At 42.3% G+C, this 24597-nt stretch overlaps 2 protein-coding genes across 3 annotated transcripts; both read right to left on the bottom strand.

The window, feature by feature from the left end:
• Window positions 1-1792: 1792 nt before the first annotated feature.
• LOC122653540 (inorganic pyrophosphatase 2-like) lies at window positions 1793-10595 on the bottom strand. Of its 2 annotated transcripts, none has more exons than XM_043847399.1 (4): window positions 10440-10595; window positions 2799-2920; window positions 2500-2701; window positions 1793-2242 (listed from the first exon to the last, which is right to left on the bottom strand). In XM_043847399.1, exons 1-4 carry the CDS (start codon window positions 10578-10580, stop codon window positions 1871-1873), a joined length of 837 nt encoding a protein of 278 aa, XP_043703334.1. In that variant the 5' UTR covers window positions 10581-10595; the 3' UTR covers window positions 1793-1870. The 2 variants fall into 2 exon arrangements, with proteins under 2 accessions (XP_043703334.1, XP_043703335.1); XM_043847400.1 differs by lacking the exon at window positions 10440-10595 and adding an exon at window positions 3067-3289.
• LOC122653780 (inorganic pyrophosphatase 2-like) lies at window positions 9228-10316 on the bottom strand. The gene is made up of 3 exons (XM_043847716.1): window positions 10201-10316; window positions 9896-10097; window positions 9228-9631 (listed from the first exon to the last, which is right to left on the bottom strand). The coding sequence occupies exons 1-3, from the start codon at window positions 10314-10316 to the stop codon at window positions 9260-9262; spliced, it is 690 nt and encodes a 229-aa protein (XP_043703651.1). The 3' UTR covers window positions 9228-9259.
• Window positions 10596-24597: the final 14002 nt, after the last annotated feature.

Genomic DNA, 24597 nt, shown 5'->3' with positions numbered 1-24597 from the left:
TATTTCTGCTATTGAAGATCTCTGCTAAAATCTTATTATCTGTCTCCACCACGATATCATCAAAACCCAGATCTTATTGCTATGGCTTCACCTTTGAGAATTGAGGAGAAAGTTGTTGGTTCAGAAACCGCACAGACAGATAGACCCAAGCTATTACGAATAATGAAACCAACTCCTGCTTTTTCTTGTGATCCAGCAGCATTAGAATTCAGTTAATGGAAGGGAGCTTGGGGTGGTGTTCTGGAGGTGGAAAGACTGTTGCTTGACAGAAGCTTTGAAAATCTGATTCAGCTTGAACGATGACCTCCACTGGGAACCATTTCTTCCATTGAAGATGAAAGCATTTACTAAGGCCCATCTATTACGGCATTAGGAAATGCTTGTTAGTATGTTGGTTGGGAGCCCAACATCCATGGTGAAAATTCTAGGCCAAGCTAGCATTTACACGTATCATTATAGAGATTCTACAAAACATTTAAAAGGGTCTAGGTAATGAAATTAACAAGGTCATATGGTCAAGGAATTAGGTATGGATCGATCTCCATTGATTTCTAGGTGATTCGAATAAAAAATCATGGTTAATTGGAATCACGCTGGCTTATACTAACCGTGTCCGTGAGGGACTCTCTTCCATGTATCCATTGAGTTGGTATGGGAGATTTCAGGGGTGCAAGTTTAGCCCTGTCGCCCGAACAAGGCCTACGCTGAGATAACCTAGCCCTCAGGGTGGGTTAGGGCTAGGAATTCCTGGTCCTGAGCCCATCCTGGCCCAGCCTGACCCTGTCTTCTTCTTCTTCTTCTTCCTCTTGTTCTTTCTTCTTACTCTTCTTCTTCTCCCTGCCTAACCCAACCCCTGCATCTCCATTTCCCCTCCCCATGGTCAGGGCCAATCAGGGTTAGCCTGGTCTGATCCCTATTGCAGCCCTAGGAGATTCCAATACATACGAGCAACGTGTTGATCTCCTCTCCATAATTTTAACTTCCTTTATATAGGAAAAAGAATGATGCTTGGTCGAATGATCTTTACAGCCAGAAATAGCTTGAAATGACCGCCACACCCCTACAAAATGAAAAATCCTCCCCTAATTGATGCCTCTGTGTGCTTCCATTGGCCCCCCACCATAGTGCAGGGGCCACGCGATTGGGCAGCATTCTTCCCTTCCTTTATATATTATATTTTTGGGTGCTACAGCATTTAGACTTATCATGTGGTAGTCATGAATTGGTACATGCTATAAAAGACCCCACACCCACCTAATCCATCAAGTTTCAGCCTCCAAATAAGCAGGGAAAGTGCTTCCAAAGTGAGTTCAAAGTGACAAAAAGTTACCAAAATGGCACTAGATTTTAAAATTTAAACCATAAATTTTTTTTATGAATATTTTAAATTCACTATTTGACTACTTCCTCTTTTTGTTTAGGTTGGAATTTAAGTGGTTAGATGTATGGAAAGTCCTCTGTTACATGGATCCCCCACACTAATTCATGTCTTCCACATGGCAAACAATGCCATGTCATTGCCACATCGCATTTAGAATTTCCCTTTTCTGTGGGTCTTCCTTTCTAATTGTTCCTGGCTGGAGTTTCTCAATTTTATAGAGGATGCATTTTTCTGTGGATCTTTCAAAACCCAATCCATGGACCCCAAGAAGCCTTGGAAGTTAAACACCCAAATTTCCATTTTCATTTCTATTGACTTTGTTTCTTTCTCATTCATATTTCAGAACTTGAATACAACTCCAGAAAAGCACCTCTTAGTCTCTTACTATTTTAGGAGAAAGGAACATAACACCCCATAAAAAGGGAAAATATATATGTTGGCAAGGCTTATAGACCAACTTTCAATTAGCTAATTTGGCTAATGAGAAGACTAGAGAGGAACTTGGAGAACTTTGGGAAAGGCTTCATGGGTAGAGATCGGTATGATCTCAAGCTTGCAATCACCCGGAATCAACTGAGCCGAGCTAATATTGCTGCTTTCCTCTATGATGATCATGTTGATCAAGTGCAGAAGTACCCTTTCAAGATCCTCTCCATCACTCCATTCATGAACCTCTGCCTTCATAAGCAAGGGGTTACTGCAAATCAGCTCCCAGACTGGAAAGTTCTTCCTTGGCATTACTCTGTCTCCTTCGCCAAGCTTCAGACTTGGGCAGTAATCACCCTTTCCATCTCCAAGGTAAATGAATCGTTTCTTCCCCTCTGCAAATTGAGAAGCTTGTATCCTCTCCATCACCAGACCCTGTTAATAAATGAGTGTTAAAACCAAGGATAAGTACATAATAAATAAAGGGCTGAATCAGATTTGTCAATTTGGTTGTTTGATAATGATTCTGAGCAGAAGATAACATGTTCCAGTGAGTTCCAATCGAATTTCACTGATCCACATAATCTTGTCTGTCTCTGAATGTCCACAAAGGAAACTAAAATTTCTAGATAATCTTAGTCTAATCCAAACAATAACAAGAACACTTGTTGAGAGAGGGTGAAATTTTATACCTTGCACATGTTAGGGGGGCAGAGATTGCAGCCAGGAGAAGAGGAGGTGAAATCATGGTAAGGAAGGATCCTGAGCCTTCCTTCTTCATCAACAAAACCTGGGTTTGTGTTAATCTCTGAGAAGTAATCCATCAGCCCAAGATGTTTCAAGATAGTCTCGATGAAGAAGAGATTCGCATCGCTTACAATCCTCAATTCACACCTAAAATAGGAAACAAGTCCATCAATAAGACAGACGATTCATTTATATTCTTTACAATGATGCAGGCATAGAAATTCTTGTGGAAAACAAAACTTACCCAAGAGAGTGTGCAGATTTAATGGCTGCAATGACCCGAGGATGGATTGGAGCCCGTTTCAGAACCTCCTCAATCTGTTGAATCGTTATACCCTGAGAGTGAAGCTCTTGCATCATCCTATCCTGTAAATTTTAGCAGCCCAGGAAACAGTTAGGCCCCCATTGAGAAGATTGAGTAAAAAATACAAACAACAACAGTGCAATAATGGAGATGGTTAGCGAGAGAGAGGAATGGATTGGTGAGAAATTTGAAAAAAGTTGAAACTAACCATGAGAGAGTTCCAAGGCATTGTAGGCAAAAGCTCATTGAACAATTGGGTGAAACCCAATTCATCCAACACCCAATTATCGCTATCGCAGTCGATAATGGTCTTGTCGAAATCGAAAATCACCACAATTCCAGCCATTTCTGATGAAGAACAGAAACTGATTACAGAGAGAATCCCAAAGAGGGTTTTTGAGGGATTTAAGTGTAATGTGTTATATCACTTGTACAAGTTCTTTTGGGGACGAAGATTGAAGAGGTATTTATAGTGGGGAAAGCCTGAAAGGACTCCGAATCGTCAGAAAGTGACAGAGAGAGAGAGTATAGGAGGGAAAAAGGAAGGTTTCAAAGTTAGATTCCAAAGGAATATTACGACACAGTTGCGGTTCTAATCGATTCCCATTCGTTTTTAACCTCTGTTTTTTAAGGGGAAATTTCCAGTCTTAAGATCCTAAGAATTTCTAATCCATATAAATGTATATATTCCTGGTGGTAGTTGGATTTCGAGGGCCCACCTGCATTTATTTACATAGTCACGCAGATCAGGCCCAAGTTGCTCTTGATCAGCCGGTTCTGTTTGGCTTCAGCTGGGCTGAACCGGTTTGTCTAGCATTGGGTCAAACCCATGGTTTTAGAAATCGGTATGGATCGGCTGAATTGGTTGATTTGTATTAGCATCTGTCGTGATCGATACAGATATGGATCAGCCGATAAGGTACGAATGTGTTATTTTTTTTTTTTAATGAAAATGTTGTTTTTATATGGAATTATTACCAATACAGCTCAATACATATTGATATCGAAACAATTGATATCATCATTGATACCCTGAACTAAATCCATGATCATATAGAAATCGAACCATTAAGTTAAAGTTCGATTATCATCTGGGTTTTATTAGTTTCCTTTTATCGGGTTATTATTAATCGATACTGTTTTTTATGTTTACATACACGTATATTCTTTTTTTCATCTTTCGGTGTCTTATCGGTTTTCTGTTGGCTTTTTTATCGGTTTGACTCAGGGTTCAATTCAATTTTTTGTTTCGATTGGGACATTCGATCAGTCTGGACCAGTTCAACTTTTTTATTTATCCAAAAACCCAGTAAAGATTCGTTTTAATTTGGTCCAATTTTGTTCGATCAACCAAACCGGTTCGGGTTGGATTTTGACACCCTACATGGGCCTTCCATGGTTAAGAATCCTTACATTTTATTTTTATAAGCTAAGACTGATTCTTACCACATCAAGTGTCCCACTTTTTGATTTACCAAAAGAAAAAAACTTCTTAAAACGAGGGTGAATATGAGAATATTCCCAACTTTACCCTTACCCACTATTAAGAAGAGTATATTCTTTTCTAGAATTTCTCGTCCCTTCATTGATGCTTTAGGGCTTAGGCCATCCATCTCTTTTGAAGTAGTGGGTGGTAGTGGTGGTTTGCGCGACAAGCATAATGGGCTCAAGTGGCCCACGTAATTTGTTACGTGATCAAATAAAGGGTGTGGATCTAGATCTAGTGAAGAGAAATCAAAAGAAAGGAGTTTTGATTACGATCAGACGGTGAGGATTGGAGGGAGTAGTGATGTGATATTATATTGTACAATAGGATAGGATGACATGTGGATAAAGGAGGAACCTTATCTTGAAAGTAAAGTGAAGTGGGATGGTGTGGTGGGCACCTTAAATTGGAAAACAAAAGTGATTTTGATTCCAAGTGTTATAAATTATTTCAGGGTGGGATGATTTGGTTCCATTTGGATTCTTCTTTGTTGGTTTTTTTTTTTTTTTTTTTTTTTTTTTAATAATTTTTTTGTGATAATTGTGCAATATTAAAAAAAAATAATAGTGTCATAAAAAGGATTGTGGAGTCTTGATTCTTTGAATAGCAAAAAATCACTATACATTCCCACCTTCTTTTTAAACCAAAAATTATTAGAGATTGTGAAGTTGGCAACTTTAGGAAATACTTTTTCTCTTGTCTTTACTTATTATGGATGTATACGCGGCCATATATGTTTTGATTTCTGTTTCTTTTTTGGTTGTTTGGGCCCTTTTATGTTTTTCTTTGCTTTCTCTGCCCATTAGTTATGCATTCACGCGTCACCGCATATGTTTTGGTTTGTGTTTCTTGTAGAAATTAATGTTTAATTATTATTTCCATGTTATCCCACATGTAAGGGTGTCAAAATTAAATAGAAACCGATTACTGGAATCGAATCCAATTATTTAAATCGAAACCACTAGATCATTTAGTTAAATGGTCTGATTATGGTTTTAGAAATGACACTGTTTATTTAATCGGTTCCGTTCGATTTAGATCGATTGAATCGTTCGATATTGACCGAATTGGATCAATATTGTCTGAAACCAATCCGCTTGTAAGACCAAGGGTAAAAGGTTATTAAAACTACTTTTTTAATTAAAAATTAGAGATAAATGCATCCAAATCAGCTTGATTCTAAGTGATACCTTGACTGATCCGATACACTGATACCAAGATTATGAACCAAGGTCTCTAACAATTATCTGTTAGTTCCCATTACTGAGATACTTTGAAGGAGATGAGATCAAGAGGGAGAAATCTAGAACTCCATTGTTTGCTTTCAGATACGATAAAGCCATGGCAAGGTCTAGTATGAGCCAAGCCATGGATGCTTCAGACGATGGTGAATGGTATGCATCGTTTCCCTCTTTATGTTTATGATTCTAAAATATAAAGCTAGATCTTAATTATGTTTTGTATGAATGAGGAATGACATTCTACACGTGGCATTAAAGCCATTGCTTTTGCCTGCATTCTTGAATCGCAGTATGAAATCTAATGATGTTTGTAAAATAATAATATTTGATTTAGGAAGAGTACTTTCAGTTGCATAATGTTCTGAGGTCCAAAATTGTGTTTATAATTATTTTTGGCCAAAAAGTCACAACACCACGGTGTTGCGACTTTATTCCCACCTAAATCTTTTCAAGGAACAGTGGAAGAGTTTGATCGTAACATAAGAAACCTACATTTTTTGACTATGGCAACTAGAGACAATTCAGATCTTCTACGGCACAGTTGTCTGTAGCGGCCTATGCGGTGCAGACTGGATTGTGTGCACAATGACCGCCTTACCCCCGTTCGAATAAGACGTTTGGGTAGGGATAAGGTGGTCTTTGTGCGCCCATCTCAGTCTGCACCGCTCAGACCGCTACGGGCAACGCGCCATAAAGGATCTGGATCCAACTAGAGAATGCCAGAAAATATGAAATGATGACTCATGACTAAAATTAAGAATTTGTATATACACAAGGGTCTTGAAGCTTGGAAGGCGACTCATGTCATTGGGTGATATCATTTAATCTCTTTCTTTACATTTTTAAATTTTCCTATTAATGTCGAAAAAACTCAAAACTTGTGTAGACATGGTATTAATTTAAATTGTCACAAAGAGCTGTTAATTTTTCAAATCTCATAGAATTTTGATTTTATTCTATCATGTGGACAAATGATATGTCCATTCTGACCATTGGATAGGGAACAAACAATTTAGATTAAATTTTTTAAAAAAAAAAAAACATAGAAAATGAATGACTCAAATTTATCATGTGATTTCTCAAAAATATCATTTTCCATTAATCGGTTAGATAACTATTCTAATTTTATGTTGTTTTCACTAATCTAGACTAGTAATAAAGTTAAGGGAAAATTACAAGTCACCCCCTGGGTTTTAGTTTTATGCTATTAAATGATGATGTCAGACAGTTAAATAAATTTAAATTCCTAAACTACCCTTGACCAATGTTGAAGATGAAGGAAGGGTGGTATTGTAAATTAAATTCTAATGTTTTAGTACAAGGGTAAAATAGTCCTTTCACATCAATAACTAACAGCAGACTAACACCGTTACTATGGAGGGGATGATTTGAGTTTTTTCAAAAATCAAAGGGTGATCTGAGTTTCATTTGAAAACTAGGAGGTAACGTGTAATTTACCCTAAAATTAATTAATTCTAATTATGATACTAAGTATTCTTAAATGGTCAACCGTATCAACAATTGGAGTCATGTGTACTCATAATATAGCAGCATAAGAAGCCTATATTACTAAACGATTGACTATTATAACAATCGGATCTGTGTACTCATACTATAGCAATACAAGAAGACTGTATTATTAAACGGTCGACTTTTATAATTATCGAAAGTCTGCATACTCAGACTATCGTAGTACAAGAAGAGCATAATATTAAACGATCGATCATTATAACCAGTTAGACTATAGTAAACAAGAAGACCGTATTATTGAACGGGCGACCGTATCAATTATGAGGTTTGTGTACTTGGGATATATCATTTGAAATTAAGGTTTATTGAGTAGGGGAAATGGATAAGGGGGGAAATGGATAAGGGAGGAATTAGGATTTGTTGAGTGAGGGCAAACTTGAAAGTAAAACAAAATCTAAGACTAAACAGAATACATAGGGGTGTCAATACCCAACCCGAACCGATGAAATCGGCCCAAACGAGCCCGGACCACACCGGACCGAACTCTTAATGGTTCGGTTCGGTTTGTGGATCCAGAAAGGCAAACGGTTTGGTTTGGTTTGGGCTAGCCCGACGGTGCACCGGTAGTCCGAACCCAAACCGAACCGACCTAACCCGATAAATGAGTAAATCAGTAAATGCCAAATGCCCCATTGCCCCCTAAATGTGTTGTGATAGTTTCTCAATTTATCTCATATCCTTTGTTAGTGATTACCCAACCAATTGTATCCATAGGCCATAAGACATAGCATACAAATATGCATTGTATTTGAAATATTTTATGTACTTAAAAGAGAAAGAGAAGAAAAATTAGCACTAACCGGACCTTACTAGTTATATAAAACCGGTACCAAACCGATATCAACCCGTTATCATAAACCAAAACCGACACGAAACCAAACCGCACCGAAACCGAAACCGAACATTTCTTAATGGTTTGGTTTCGATTTCTATAAAAGCCACACCGAAACCGAAAAGCCCGAACCGGCCCATTGACACCCCTAAGAATACAGGACAATGAGTAGGGGTAATAATGGAAACCAAAGAACAAAATAAGGCCAAAATCATTCATTGGCTTACCACTTTGTTTTTTTTTTTTTTTGTTTTTTTTTTTGGGTAAATGGCTTACCACTTTGTTTGCAACCAACGATTCTCAGTACGTAGTTACCGTCTTCATGCAAGCTGGGGGTGATGGAGAGGAGGAGGAGGAGCCAACAGCAGGCGGGAGAAGCTTCAGAGAAGAAAAGCAGAGGTAGGAGGAAAGGGGTGTTTGAAGGTTGTCTTCAACCTCAGCCACGATCTCAGAGCATGGCATAACTTCTTCTTCAACTTTTGTCTTCAACCCTAGCATCAATTGATGCAAACTAACAAACCCAGGAAATTTCAAGCGACAGCAAACGATTGTCTCCATCAAATCGTGACAGAAATTGATGCAAATCAGGAACGAAAGAAGGCACCGTTAAGAGTATAAAATCGAAAGCACCAAACGAAAGCTACCAGGTTTCCAATCGGAGAACCGAGAACATCAAGAACCAGCAGTACGGAAACAAGAACAGCAACTTCAGATAAATCCACAAAGGGGCAGCAGTAGCATCAGAGAACCTTCGATTCATCAAAGGAATTCGAAATCGATTAAGAAATCAGAAGTAGCACCACACGGTAACCAGTTTTGCCCACGACTGAGACTCGCAGCAAGACAAAAAAAATTAATAAAACAGCAAGGTACGACTAAAAGATAAGATTTTTATTTGGTGGTTTAAGACATGAAGAGGGATTTTTTTTTTTTTTTTTTTGGTTCTTCTTCATTGCTCTGATACTATGTAACAAAGTTAAATATGTGAAAGCAGAGAACAGAGAGAAGATGGGGGAGAAAGAGGAGCTGCTAAGAGACAAGAATCCATTCTTAGCAGGTTCCCCCAATTCCTTTATTTATATTAAACTAGTATTACATTGCAAGGATTCATAATTAATTCTACTAGGAAACAGATCTAGAAAATAGAATTACAATTAGGAAACTAAAGTAGAGACTGATTCCAAGACACACAATAAACTAAGACTCCAAGACCCAAATCTTGAAAGGAAGACTCTCCTATCGAGTTACACAACCATGTACCCAACACTTAACGAGGCCAACTTTCAATTAGTTACTTTGACTAATGAGAAGACTAGAGAGGAACTTGGACAGATTTGTGGAAGGCTTCATGGGTAGAGATCGGTATGGTCTCAAGCTTGCAATCACCTGGAATCAACTGTGCCGAGTTAGTTTTGCTGTTTTCCTCTCTGGTGATCATGTTGATCAAGTGCAGAAGTACCCTTTCAAGATCCTCTCCATCACTCCATTCATGGACCTGTGGCTTGATAAGCAAGGGGTTACTGCAAATCAGCTCCCAGAGTGGGAAGTTCTTCCTTGGCATCACTCTGTCTCCTTCGCCAAGCTTCAGAATTGGGCAGTAATCACCCTTTCCATCTCCAATGTAGATGAATCGTTTCTTCCCCCCTGCAAATGTTGAAGCTTGCATCCTCTCCATCACCCTACTCTGTTAATAAAGGAGTGTTAAACCAAAGATAAGTACAGAATAAATAAAGGGTTGAATCAAATTTATTTATTTATTTTCAATTTTATTAGTTAACAAGTTTCAAATCGAATTTCACTGATCCACATAGTCTTGTCTGTGTATGAAGAATGTCCACAAAGGAAACACAAAGAGTCCAGATCCCCTATAAAATTAAAATGTCTTGATCATCTTAATCTCATACAAACAATAACAAGAACACTTGTTAACAGAGAGAGTGAATTATACCTTGCACATGTTAGGGGGGCAGAGATTGCAGCCATGAGGAGAGGAGGTGAAATCATGGTAAGGACTGATCCTGAGCCTGCCTTCTTCATTGACGAAAGTTGGGTTTGTGTTAATCTCTGAGAAGTAATCCATCACCCCAAGATGTTTCAGGATCGTGTCGATGTAGAATACATTCGCATCACTTAAAATTCTCAATTCACACCTAAAATAGGAACCAAGTCCATTAAGAGTTAAGGCAGACGATCAATTAATATACTCTTTACAATGATGCAGAGAAAGAAATTTTGGTGGAAAATAAAAGTTACCCAAGAGAGTGTGCAGCTTTAATGGCTGTAACGATCCCGGGTAGCACTGGAGCCCTTTTCAGAACCTCCTCGATTTGTTGTATCGTTATACCCTGAGAGTGAAACTCTTGCATCATTCTATCCTGTAAATTTTAGTAGCCCAGGAAACAGTTACGCCCATTTATAAGATTTTGAGTAAAAACCTCAAACAACAACAGTGCATGAATGGAGAGGGAATGTAATGAAAGTTGGAAAGTAACCATGAGAGAGTTCCAAGGCATTGTAGGCAAAAGCTCATTGAACAAATCGGTGAAACCCAATTCACCAACCACCCAATCATCGCATTCGTAGTTATCGGTAATGGTCTTATCGAAATCGAAAATCACCACAATTCCAGACATTCTGATGAAGAACAGAAACTGATTATAGGAAGAATTCCCAAAAAAGGTTTTTGAGGGATTAATAAGTGTAATGTGAAATATCACTTATACAAGTTCTTTTGGGGGACGAAGACTGAAGAGGTATTTATAGAGGTGAAAGGACTCAGAATCATAGATTATGAGTTATGACTTTCCCAGACCCTTGACGGGGAGGGAGGTGAATGTTCACGTACGTGAACATTCCCTGCACTCATTGACGGGTGCCTCCAGTACTCTGGGTACGCCCGTTTTAAAAGGACTTGGAATCGTGGTTCATAATCTCTTGGATCGGATCGGTATCGGTCATGATCGATCTCTAGATTAGATCGATCTGTCAAGGTATTCCTGGATCGGTCAACTCGGTTGGACCGATTGATCTGATCCGATCTGATACTTGCTCTTTTTTAGGTTTTTTTACACATTTTTTTGAATTTTTTTTTATCAATCCATACCGATTTTAAATAGTTTATTAATATTTGTAAACGATCCATACTCGATATAGAAAAACCTGGATTTTGATAATTTTTTACCGATCCAAGCTGAGTCTGACTGATCTAGAACGGTATCTGCCATGATCAATCTCGAGTGATACCTGAATTTTGAACCTTGTTCGGAATCATCTGAGAGAGAGAAAGAGGGGTTTCGTAGAATAGAAGTTCGATTCCAAAAGAATATTACGACCACAGTCAATTTGGACCTTGATCCCCTGAGGTTTGCTGATCGATACGGTTGTGCAGTTCCTCTCATAGGGGGTTGAAATGATCATTCCACCCCTGACCGAACACACTGCTTGAGTGGGGTTCACCCCCTTTTATTAAAGGCACTAGGGAACCGTACCAGGCAGGGAAACCGTAGGTGATAAAAATTCCAGTCAATTCCCATTTGTTTTAAACTCCCTTTTATTTTGGGGAAAATTATAAATGATGGTGGGATGGAGAGTTGGATTTGAATGGCCCGGCCCACGGCCCACGGCCCACCTGCATTTGTTAAAGGGAAAATGACAAGATTTGTTAGAATTGAGTTTTATTTTATAAAACTATCTACCTAATCTTTCATTTAACTAATATATCAACAACAATAGCAAAAAATAGTTTTGGCTTGGCTACTACAGTACAGGTTTTTTTGGAATCAGTCAAGGATTTTGAAGCTGAAGTGGTCAGGTTGAGGTGGTTTGACTCAACATGAAAATACATGAAATCTAATGTAACAGTCTGTGTGGATATTAATTGAATCGCTATCTTCTCCTATTATAGGACGGTGTTGTAATGCATCGTGCGACACTATAGAGGTTATGTGGCACAGCAAACCCCACAGGATGCACATGGCCTCTGCAGCCACCGCACGATGTCTTACATCATCACACCGTGCTGTACCAGGAGAGGATAAAACTTCATATTAATTAGTCATTTTTTGCCATTGCCGTTCCTTGGCCGTTGCATTTGGTACCTCAATTTTGTAAGGATCACCAACTTGACCTTATCACATCTATTCTCTCTCTAACTTTCTAATTCATTTTGCTCCCTCCGAGGATATTTTTTTGTGTATAAAAATTCTTTCTTCTTTTAATTCCGGTCCTCTTCTTCTTCGGAAACAGATACTTTGGATTTATGTGTGGTGTTTGCTAGTGTAGGTTTTCTCTATGTTTATAGGAGTCTCAATGAGGGGGCTCAAATATACTAGCTGAGGGGGGTGCCTCTGTGCTCTATTTGTCAAGGGTTTGGTGGGGTCAGGGCCGTCAGGCCCCTGCTTTCATTGAAAATCCTTCTCTTCTCTCTGGGAGTAGGTCATATTTCTATGGCTGTAAACGGATCGAATTCGGCTCGGATAGTGTTATATCCACATCAGCAGCCGCATCCGATTAGCTATCGGACGGATTCGGATAGTGCTAAACGGATACGAACAGGGATACGGGTCGGATATTTTATCCGTTTACATGTAAATATAGCTTTTCAGATAGCTATAGCCTATCCGTATCCGCATCCGTTTAGCTTTCAGACGGATTCGGATAGTGCTAAACGAATACAGACACGGATACGGAAACGGATTTCGGCTATTCATTTACACCCCTACATATTTCTCTTTCTTTCAGTAATATCAGTTTGTTCATTGGCCCAAAAAAAATTGCACCCTTCCCCTGAAACTGGTGTTGCATCGCTCACAGTGCCCCTTTACTGGACTTCAACATTATAGGAATTCTTGGGTTATGAATGACATGAAACTGAACATCCCAGTAGGTTGAATCAAAGTAAGGATTCTCATACAAGTGATAATCCATTTCTTTGATAATGGGTTTCTTATCAACGTGGAATTGCAATGGTGAGTCGAAAAATTTAATCGATGGTGGTCAATCAGGAGGTGAAGGTGACGACTGCAAAGAGAGGAAAGAAGTAAGTGAGGGTAAAAATAGAGAGAAAATTCTCTGTCCGGGAATGTGGCCTACGCTAGCACTCCCATGAGTCTATATTATCAGAAGAAAAAAAATGAGTCTATCTCTCTCCTCCCCATATGAAAAGATACCTCAACCCCTTGTTTTGAGGAGGAGAGAGATAGACACATGGGAGTCCTAGTGTAGGCCACACTCCCTGACAGAAAACAACTTCCCGTGAAAATATCATCAATCACTAGGGGTGTCAATTGGTCCGGTTCTCTAGCAGTTCTGGCTCTAAGATGTCAAGACTAGATCTGGACCAATAAACTCACTGGTTCCAAATCTGAGATCCAAGACCATTAAGTAATGGGTGGTCTGGTTTCGGTTCCTAAACGGGTCCAAACATTATTATAATGTAGAGCTCAAAACAAGGACAATAGGAGTTGCTCTAGAAAAACGGTAGACGTTCCAATGTGTCAATGTATATATTATTATCTCATGCGAATAGATATGTTAGACTTGAACTAATTTTGATGTCTACAACTTTCAATAGTGAGACTTTGTTTATGCACAGAGAGAGAGAGAGAGAGAGAGAGAGAGAGAGAGAGAGAGAGAGAGAGAGCAAACTATTATAATAATTCGCCATCTATCATCACCAATCTAGTGGTTCGTGAATAAAGATTTTTATTGAAATAATAATCTATACATTGTAGTTGTTAGGTATGAGTGGAGATAATACCAAAAACACAGCTTCTGAAGTTGTTTTTCTTTTGTATGACATCATTCGTCATATTTTATTAGATGATAATCCAGTCCTTGTCATTTCTTTCGATTCTAACGGTTCCTGGGACCAGACCAGATCCGGACCAATAAGCTATTGAATGGATCGGTTCCGATTTTTAGTAGGACAGTTCCGATCTAATTATCGGTTCCGGTCCAAAATTGACACCCCTATCAACCACAGTGGAGTGAAACTGTTATACCCGTACCCCGGGATATAATTAAATATCATTTCTTCTCGTGACGTGTAGATACCGCTGCCATGTATGCTGGTGACCTGTTCTCCATGATGGTCAAACCCAGCTACAAAATCGTTGACCACAGCACGGGTTTGCCTGTGGAGGAAAGATTCCTCAACCGCCAGTGGGGAAAGTTCGTGGACGGCGACTTCGTCGACTACCCTCCAAGTACCAGCCCGGGAAGCGAGGAGTTCAGGAGAGAGCATCCTGGACCGTCACCTCAGCTGGATATTTCGTTCGGTGATGAGCTTAGCGTTGCCGTGGCGAAGCTGTTCGGGGTCATGGGTAATAAACCATGACAGGGGGAAAAGTAAGTTCTAGCCTCAAGTCTTATTAATTATTCTTCCCTTGGTAACCTCGAAGTGCGGGTCCGGGCTTGAACCGCTCGAGCTATTTCATGAGAGAAGGGAATAATTTAAGTTCGGGTCCCGCGTACCTTTAGGAAGTACATTGGGGACTTATACCCATCTCATATGAGCCCATCTAAGAATGGGCTTTTCCTTAATTAAGGTTGTGGGCAGGCCCATTTAACCTATTGGCCCAATGATGGGTTATTCCATCCACTTACCCACATAGGACCAATGGGTTGACCCATTAGGCCTCATGACCCATTTGACTAAGGGTACCCATAGACCCATTTATTATAAAAGAGAGGAGGAGGGGGAGAGAACATTACTTCTTCTTCAACATCCTCTTCTACCCTAAATCGTGGAGGAGAGAAAGAGGAGAGAAAGAGGAGAGAAAGAGAAAGAGGAAGGAGAGAGAGGCTTGGAGGAAGGTGGAGACCCCATCTCTTGGGCGAAATCGTGGAGCTCTCATCTTGGGGGTAGGTAAGCTTCTTCCTTCTTCTATTTTGGGTTTCAAAAAGGGTTGGGTAATGGGAGAGATTGACCTAGATCTCTCTTGGAACCTAGGGAGTAGATGGAGCTTTAAAGCCAAGCTATGGTGGAGTTAGTTCACTCCATTATGAGCTCTAATGTGAGGGTTCTCATTGCCATTTGGGAGATTTAAGGTTGGACCCTAAGGAGCTTAGGATAGAGTTTTCTAGAAGTCCTTGTGCCTTAAAAACCACTTGAAATGGGGTCCTTGGAGGGAATCCTTCGGATTTTGGACCCGAAGGTGTAAGGGTTACATGTGATTTGGACGCAAGAAACCCCCTGAAACTACCTTCCCGAGAAGGATTCGTGAAGGTCGGATTTACACTCGGATTCGATTTTTCAAACCACATCCGCATCCGACCTTGGCAAAAATTGTCCTGAGCCCTGTGAAGCTCGGATTTACACTTGGATTCAGTTTTCTAAACCACATCCGCATCCGACCTTGACTAAAACTGTCCCGGTTTCCTAGGATTTACATGTGGTTGCGAATTTGGGCATGAAACCACTCCTGCAACCACTTCGTCTCGAAACCTTATACTTAAGTGTTTATGGGAGATCTTTTGGGGATCCGTTCCTTTCGCTCGTGTAACCTTATTCCACTCTTTGTATAGGTTAAAATATTCACTTTTGTGGCTTATTGCCTGATCGAGGCGACAACTGATAAACTGGGTGCTTGGCATATACGTGGTGAGTGGGTTTGGTTGTATGGGCTTGTTATTATTATTGCATTATATATTATGTACTCATTATAATTAATAAGCATGATTGCGCATATTGCATAATTTTATATCTATTTGTTATAATGTTGATTGGTAATGTTGTATCTTGATGGGTCTCGGTGTAGGTGGAGTGCTTCGAACCCGAACTCTATAAACATTTATGAAAAAATTATGTTGAATGTCATGTTGAATCTGTATGCGCCGTGCCGTCTTGGTAACCGGGCACTAAACCGGATGAAAAGTTGATGCGCCGGATTACCTCTCGGGACGATAGGACTTGCATGTAGTATATTTGTGGCTAGGATTTCACACCCTTATGCTACGACCCTTACCAACAGGGTTTAGGTGTTGGGTAATTAGTACACCGGATTCGTGGAGGTGGGAGAGGCCGATCATGGTAGTATTGGTTATCGGGGTCCGCCACGAGTGGTCTTGGAGGCTTCGATCGGCGTAGGTCCCACGTGACAATTGAGGTTTCATTGTGGCGATAAGTTAAGTGACCCACGTGTCTCCCGAGTTGTCACGATAGCATATGCCATTGACTTAGTTGTTTGTTAGGTGGAAAAATGGACTTAACATGTGCATGCATCATTGGACTATGTGAATTGCGTGTTTGTGCATTCCCATCCCCTCACCGCTCAGTGGAGCTAACCCCTCGTGCGCACATTTTTTAGATTATGGTGCGGTGACGGATATCTCGCGGGACTTGGAGTTCAGCCCTCGGGATACGATGAGATCGGTGAGGAGGAACCGGAGGCCGTGTTTGAGAGCATGGCGGCACGGTGTCCTTGCGATGATTGTGCCTACGGGCGTGAGGATATTCGGGACTCGATCCCTTTTTGATTACTTTTGAGGCTAAGGCCTATGGTGAAATACTTATCGTAATACCATTTTTGATAGTTATTAGATGATCATTGGGAATGTAACTAATTCTGTATTTATCATCTAGTTTTGAACATCTTGTAACTATTCGATTTATACGCTTAATACTACTCGATCCTTGGAATGTAATATTCCTCTTTTCGCATTCGATATTATATTGTGTTAATATTGGATATGGTAGCGTTGGGACACGTGTGTCGGTGATCCGGGCGGTTTAGTAGGATGACACGCGTCGTCCTAGTCACCCTTTATACGATATTATATTCCTTATGCGGAATAGGGCGTGACGCGTGGTATCGGAGCGAGATGCTCGCACCCGATCTAAGCGGAATTGTGATTTACTCTACACAATAGGTTGCTAAAATAAAAGCTTCTAACAATGCATAATTGGAATGTGTGTGAGTGTTAGGGAGAAAGCCGAAGACAATAGCAAATAATAGACAACAGTGGAAGGAAAGACATGTGTATATATTTATAGATATATTCCTTAGGTTCAGCTGTTAATACATTTCCATAAGCCAAATGAGTGATTACAACAAAAATTCAGCTGAACTGTAGACTTCAAATTCTTACAACCAAGAAAAAGAAAAATAAATTTGCTGCATGGTAAGACAAAAGCTAGGGGTCCATTGAGAGCATGGTGGGAATGGACGGGAGGTCTCTTGCTCCATCTCATCATCACTCTGGGCTCGTCCTCTGTGCCCTCATCATGGAGGTAGGAATGCAAGTCCTCCATCTGCGCTCGAGGCTCTCCATGCGTCTGTTCGATGCATCGAGCCTAGTGTTCACTCCTTCAAATCCCTGAGCCATCTTGGTGCTCATCCGGCCCGGAGTTGCAAGAATCTGTCGATGTCGACCCACTAGGAGCGATGCGGATGAAGAGGCCGCATGCAGGCCGACGAGGAGGAGGCTCCTGCACTGAGGCTCGGGCCCATGACCCTCGCTGGGACCAATGGCTCCCCATCACTATATGCATCCATCGCACTGCATCCTGCCATCAAGTTGCTACGATCTAGAGGTGGATCTTCGGTTAAGTCTTGATCCTCCTCACTCAAGTCAACTCCAAAATGCTTGGAAAATAGTAGTGAGCAACCTCCCATAGGGTAAATCTAAGTTCCTCTCGGGATTTCGCCGCATGATCCATGGTCCGCATGATAATGTAGGGCGGGCAGATGGGGATACCTTTGTAGAGGTGATAGGCCACATAGCCTACGAAGATGGAAGGCATGGTGCGGTGACCGGCTATAGGCACGATGTTGTCTTAATCCGACTCGGATCCTGGGAGAATTGGCAAAAGAAGTCTCGAGGCACTTTCTTCTCGAATGCCCCACGTGTAAGCTCCCGTATAACTCCCTGTATGCCTCTCTCCGAGAAAGGAGTAGGGATTCTTCCATGGTGCGCAGAGGTCTTCTCTCCCAGATGGCTACATTGAGGATGCCTGCCAACGTGCCCTGTGAAGGATATGGTGACTCCTTGACATAAGAGAGGATCCGGTAATCTCGCGTGCCTAGGTTCTCGGTGTGCGAGGTTGGCGTAGAAGTGACGAACGAGCTTGGGATAGAATGGCTCGGAAGGTTGAGGAGGTTGGACCACCCCAGTTGCTTCAAATCTCGGCCCTACCTTGTAGGCCTTGAGGTCTTCCAGTACCACATCTCTTCCCTCCAAGATATTCTTAAAGCGAAAGTGGTCTTGGTACATCTCCTGTTTCTCTAGGTCTTGGAACCATTGCGTATCCAAAGCAACTGGGGCAGCTTGTTCGGCCCGTGCGCGCCTTGTTCTAGGAGCCATTTAGATTCCCTAACCTGCAACCAAAGAAGGCCGAGAATACAGAAATATATTAAGTTAATGCTTGGATATTAAGGCCTAAGAAGATATACAATGAAAAGAAACAAGGAATTAGAACCTAGACCTTGATGCATGGCCAACATGTAGATGCACTCATAGAGGATAAATGTACATGGCCACATTATGCTTGGAGAAGCATTATATCATACAAGCAATTAGTTCAAACAAAGTTGGACTGATTTGATAAGAAATATACTAAGAGATCCAAAGAGGAAATTTTCAGTTTTGTGTTTTGGAAGTTGAATGACATGGTAAACAATATACATACATGGCCATAGTACACCTAACACATGAAGTTTATACTAAATACCTAGTTCAAGCAATATATGGAGCTAAATTGTGGTAAATAATGCTTGAATCTCTAAAAGAAAATTCAGATGTGATTCTTGAAGTTCCAATTTGCAAGAAATAAATAAGTAATGGCTTGAGACAACCCCAAATTATATACACCAAGCCTACCTAGCAAAACCGAACTTGAATTGGGCAAAAAGACATAGAATTTCGGTTAGGGTTTGGGGATTTCCCCAAAATCCAACCCAAACCCTTGGTGATGGTGCAAGATTGGGGGAAATGCCCCAACTAGGTTGCATATGAAGGGAAACGAAGGTAGGATGGACAAAAATCCATCTAAATAGCTAGGAGAAAACAAAAAAAACCCAAATCTTGTAAACCCGAAATGGATTTTGGGGTTTCTCCATAATAGAAGTCGAAAGGAGAAAGAGATAGATCGATAGAGAGGGAAGAGGGCATACCTGAACTCGATCGGAGCTGTTGTGCGTGGATTGAGTGCCAAAAATCCACCTAGAAGGGAGAGGGAGCAAGGAACGAGTGCGGTTTTGGGTTCTCCAGAGCGTAGGGAGTGTTTGGAAAAAGAAATTTGGGTTTTGAAGGAGAGTTCGAGTGAGAAATTCTGTTTTTAGGCCATGCGGTTTTACACTCGGATGCAAGATTTTGAATCCATTGTGAATCCGCGGATTCCCGAGACCAGCCTTTGGTCTGTGAAGGTCGGATTTACACTCGGATGCAGCCTAGTGAAACCGCATGTAAATCCGACCCTGCCGGAAAAAGGTTTTTGGCCTGTTTTGCTTAACCAACTTGTTTCTAATGTTTATTACCCTCATAATTGCTTCCCTTACCCCTCGTGTAACCTATGTTTACCTTTGCAAAACGATTTTTTGATTGGTTTGCTTAATATTGCAATTGTGCCTATAATCGTGGTGTTGGTCGTAACGGTGTGAACCATGGTTAATACACGGTCAAATGCCAACCGTTCTCCTGCTAGGGAAGAGGCCGGTGAGGCTTGAATACGGTTCTACCGGTAGCACCGCCAATTAGTAATAATGCGGATGTCGCGCGTTGTTGAGCAATAGGTTGCAATCCATGGAACGAGAGCATAGGGAGGCGCAACAAGAGCGGCGCCAATTTATGCAAAACATGACGGCTATGTTCCAAGCCTTTGTTAGGGAAAGGCGCCGTGCCTCCTCGTGCAAGTCAATCCTCCCCCACCTTGTGGGTTCTGCTGCACCTAGTGTTCCTCCTGGCTCAAGCCACTGCCGGAATTCCTTTGACACAAGAGGTGCAGGCACCTATTCTACCTTCCACTTACGTGGCTCCTTCGGTCCAAGCGGTGACTCGGCTTGGGTGGATCTTGCTAGGTTATCGGAGAGATTTGAAACATCGTCCTCCAACCTTCTACAAGATGGCCCATGATTCCTTTTTCCGGCAACATTTATAAGGGATCTTGAGAGAATCTTTGAAGTGATACAGTGCAATGACACGGACAAGATCCGGTGTGCTACCTACCACTCCGGGGTGATTCGATGCGTGGTGGCTCTCCTCTAAAGACCATTTTTGGGCAACTCACCCAGAGGCAACTTGGGCTCAATTCAAGGAAGTCTTCTTCAAAAATTTCTTCCCTCAAAACTTCCGTGATAGGAAGGAGTCTCGAGTTTATGAGCTTCTTTCAAGGATCCAAATCGGTCCTTGAGTACCAAGCAAGCTTTTGAGGAGCTGTTTACTTCGCCCGGTACACATGAAGGCCGAGAATGTGAAGGCTAGGAAGTTTGAGAAGGGGCTTAGACCTAGCATTAGTACTTCGTGGTGCTACACAAGTACCCTACTTACGCCGAGACGGTCCAGGCCGCTAAGGTGATTGAGGACCAGAGAGAGAGAATTACAGGGCCATTCAGGTGGTAAAGGCCCATGACCTCTCACGAACCTAGGGGATCCACAAAATTCCAAAGGAGAGGATCTTACACTACTACTTTTCCGGTCCGGTCCCGGAGGTCGATGCGTGCAAGCACCAGGCCTACATCAACTCCTCACTATGGTTCCCAGACTCTTATATGTTACAATTGCAAGGAGTCCGGGCATATGGTTCGAGACTGTCCTCATCCGCGGATGATAGGTCCTCCAGTGCGGCTACAAGAAGGCACCCCAAGCCAAGGCGTTGTGCGTTCTCTTCTTCTGCTCCGGCCCATAGATCTCAAGGTCGGGTGTATTCTGTGACAAATGAAGAGGCCTGGGCGATCCCAGTGTTATTACAGGTAATGCACTCTACTCTTAAGATGTGCATATTATAGCTTTTGTTTCTATGATTGGTTGTCATTTGCTTGTCGGTGTCGTTCTTGTTTGCTCTCACTTGCTTATGCTTTATTCGATTCGGGGCATCACACTCTTTTGTGTCCCCTAGTTTTGCTAAGAAGATGTCCATTGAACCAAAGCTAATGGCCCGGGCTCGATAGTCGAGTACACCAACGGGTAGCAAGGTTGAACTTAACTTGGTTTGTGATCCTTGCCCGGTATGTGTGGGTGGTCACGGACTCGAAGCAAGCTTAATCTGCTGGATATGAAAGACTTTGATGTGATTTTGGGAATGGATTGGCTATCAACTCACAAAGCCGGTCTAATCATTCGAGAGAGGAAGGTTCTATTCAAACCATTAAGGTGAAGAGTTTGTGTTTATGGGTACTAAGCGGGAGAGACCCAAGAAAGTTATCATCTCTGCCCTCCAAGTACGAAGTTGTTGGCGAGAGGATGTCGGTGTTATCTAGCATCCGTGATAGACACCGGCCCAAAGCGAGCCTTTGGAAGAGTTGTACGTGGTGAAAGACTTTCCGGATGTCTTTCCCGAGGATCTAACGCGGTTGCCACGGATCGCGAGACGAGTTCATGATAGATCGATTCTGGTGCAGCCCCAGATCCAAGGCACCTTACAGGATGGCTGCCAACCGAGCTAAAGGAGCTACAAGAGCGTTGAATGACTTGTTGAAGAAGGGTTTCATTAGACCCAGTGTATCTCCTTGGGAGCACCTGTGTTGTTTGTGAAAAAGAAGGGCGGTAGTATGCGTCGTGCATTGACTACCGTGAGCTCAACAAATTGACAATCAAGAACCGGTATCCTTTGCCTAGGATCGATGACCTATTCGATCAACTACGAGTGCGAAGGTGTTCTCGAAAATTGATCTCGGTCGGGTACCATCGATTGAAGATCGAAATAGTGATATCGGCAAGACGGCATTCGATCTCGCTATGGTCATTATGAGTTCTTGGTCATGTCCTTGGGCTGACCAATGCCCCGCCGCCTTTATGGAGTTGATGAACCGGGTATTCCACGATGTTCTAGACAAGTATGTCATTGTCTTCATTGATGACATCTTGGTCTATTCCAAGAGCGAGGAGGAGCACGCAGAGACCATCTTCGCCTAGTATTGCAACGCCTAAGGGAGAAACAGGTTGTACGCCAAATTCGGTAAGTGTGAGTTTTGGCTACAACAGTGGCATTTCAGGGACACCTTGTTTCTCGGTAAGGGTATAGAGGTTGACCCTGCAAGGTGAAGTCGATGATTGGTGGCGATACCCAAGAATGTGGCGGACATTCGTAGTTTCCTGGGACTAGTGGCTATTACGGGAGATTTATTGAGAACTTCTCAAGGCTCTCCGCTCCTATGACACGGCCCGACCCGAAAGGGAGTGAAGTTCGAGTGGTCGATAGGCGTGAAAAGAGCTTCCAAGAGCTCAAGCGAGGCTGGTTTCCGCTCCGTACTTACCATTCCTAATGGTCTTTGGAGGGATGGTAGTCTGATGATGCATCTAAAATGGGCTTGGGTTGTGTTCTAATGCAAGATGGGAAGGTAGTGGCCTATGCTTCTCGGCAATTGAAGGACTATGAGAAGAACTACCCGACCCATGATTTGGAGCTTGCCGCTGTGGTTTTCGCTCTAAAGATCTGGAGACATTATTTATATGGTGAGAAGAGCGAAATATACAGTGATCACAAGAGCCTCAAATACTTCTTTACACAAAAGGAGCTCAATATGAGGCGGCGACGGTGGTTGGAGTTGTTGAAAGATTATGATTGTACTATCCATTACCACCCGGCAAGGCAAATGTAGTAGCGGATGCGCTTGAGCCGGAAATCTCGGTCCTTGTCACTGGCATCACTAGCGACCGGTGAAACTCATCGAGAAGCTAGAAGGATGGACCTGGAATTCTGGTTGATGGTGTTACCTTATCTCTATCGCTTTATCAATACAATCCACACTGGTAGGGCGAATTCAATCAGCCCAGGCTTCGATGAGGAGATTCAAAAGGTTATTGAGGCTATCAAGGGGGACACGCAGCGGGAACTGGATTTTACTTTAGAGTGGTGTTCTCATGTTCGGACAACGGCTATGTGTTCCTAGTAACCCTCGGTTGAGGAAGGAAGTGTTAGCGAGGCCCATGACTCTCCTATTCTATTCATCCGGGTAGCACGAAGATGTATAGAGATCGAAGGAATATTACTGGTGGAGTGGAATGAAGAGGGATGTGGTGAGTATGTGGCAAAATGTCTTACTTGTCGGCGGTGAAGGCGGATGGCAAACCTCATGGCCTCTTACGGTCATTGCTGTTCCAGAGTGGAAGTGGGAGCATGTTACCATGGATTTTGTCACCGGGTTGCCCTACGCCTAGAGGTGTCGATACCATATGGGTTGTCGTTGGCAGATTGACAAAGACGGCTCACTTCATCCCCATGAAGATTACCTATTCGATGGACAAGGCGGCTCGCTTGTACATTGATAATGTAGTTCGTCTACACGGAGTTCTGTCAGCATCATCTCCGTCGGGATCCCGGTTACATCTAAGTTCGGGGAGGGTTTGAAAGGCAATGGGTACACTTTGTTGAGTTTTAGTACGCCTTCCACCCTCAAACCGACGGACGATCGGAGAGGACTATTCGGACATTAGAAGATATGCTCGAGCTGTGCCATTGATATGCAAGGCGTGGGACGAGCATCTCTCACTTATTGAGTTTGCTTACAATAACGAGCTACCAGGCTACTATAGGCATGGCACCGTTTGAGGCTCGATATGGGAAGAAGTGTCGGACACCGTTATATTGGGACGAAGTAGGTGAACGGCGCATTCTTGGACCCGAGTTGATTCGGGCAACATGCGAGAAGGTGGACTTGATTCGTGAGCGGATCAAGGCGGCTCGATCGAGCGAAGGGTTATGCGAGACTTGAGACGGAAGGACCTTGAGTTCACTATTGGCGATAAAGTGTTCCTTAAGGTATCACCCTCCAAAGGGGTGATGCGTTTCAACAAGAAGGGCAAGCGAGTCCGAGATTTATAGGACCTTTTGAGATCCTTGCACGGATTGGACCGGTGGCATATCGGTTAGCACTCCCTCCATCTTTAGAAGGTGTGCACGACGTCTTCCACGTGTCCATGTTGAGGAAGTATGTCCATGATCCAAGCCATGTATTGACGCATGAACCACCAGAACTTGCGGCCGACATGTCCTATAAAGAGTCTGCTGAAAAGATTTTGGGCAAGAAGGTTGTTCATCTTCGCAACCGGCCCATTCATTATGTGAAGATAAAATGGTGCAACCATCCGGAAGAGGAAGCTTCTTGGGAGGCGGAGGTAGAAATGCGGGCAAAATACCCTTTTCTTGCCTATTTACAAGGTACGTCAAATTTCGAGGACGAAATTTCTTATAAGGTGGGGGGATGTTATACGTCCGGGATATAATTAAATATCATTTCTTCTCGTGACGTGTAGATCTGGCCATGTATCTTGGTGACTGTTCTCCATGATGGTCAAACCCGGCTACAAAATCGTTGACCACAGACGGGTTTGCCTGTGGAGGAAAGATTCCTCAACCGCCGAGTGGGGAAAGTTCGTGGACGGCGACTTCGTCGACTACCCTCCAAGTACCAGCCGGGAAGCGAGGAGTTCGGAGAGAGCATCCTGGACCGTCACCTGGATATTTCGTTCGGTGATGAGCTTAGCGTTGCCGTG

Source organism: Telopea speciosissima, chromosome 3 (assembly GCF_018873765.1).
Source record: "Telopea speciosissima isolate NSW1024214 ecotype Mountain lineage chromosome 3, Tspe_v1, whole genome shotgun sequence".
In the NCBI taxonomy this organism is placed as follows: Eukaryota; Viridiplantae; Streptophyta; class Magnoliopsida; order Proteales; family Proteaceae; genus Telopea; species Telopea speciosissima.
Note: the sequence above shows the minus strand (reverse complement) of the source record. Positions and strands in the feature narration are given on the sequence as shown.

Bases quoted from the DNA above. Each gene is read 5' to 3' on its own strand.
- LOC122653780 (XM_043847716.1), bottom strand. From the start codon at position 10,316: ATGATGCAAGAGTTTCACTCTCAGGGTATAACGATACAACAAATCGAG. The intron at 10,098-10,200 runs GTAACTTTTATT...TTCCTATTTTAG, and splicing joins AAAGCTGCACACTCTCTTGG to GTGTGAATTGAGAATTTTAA. The intron at 9,632-9,895 runs GTATAATTCACT...CTTTATTAACAG, and splicing joins GCCCCCCTAACATGTGCAAG to AGTAGGGTGATGGAGAGGAT.
- LOC122653540 (XM_043847399.1), bottom strand. From the start codon at position 10,580: ATGTCTGGAATTGTGGTGATTTTCGATTTCGATAAGACCATTACCGAT. The intron at 2,921-10,439 runs GTTACTTTCCAA...TAAAATTTACAG, and splicing joins TGCCTTGGAACTCTCTCATG to GATAGGATGATGCAAGAGCT. The intron at 2,243-2,499 runs GTATAAAATTTC...ATTTATTAACAG, and splicing joins GCCCCCCTAACATGTGCAAG to GGTCTGGTGATGGAGAGGAT.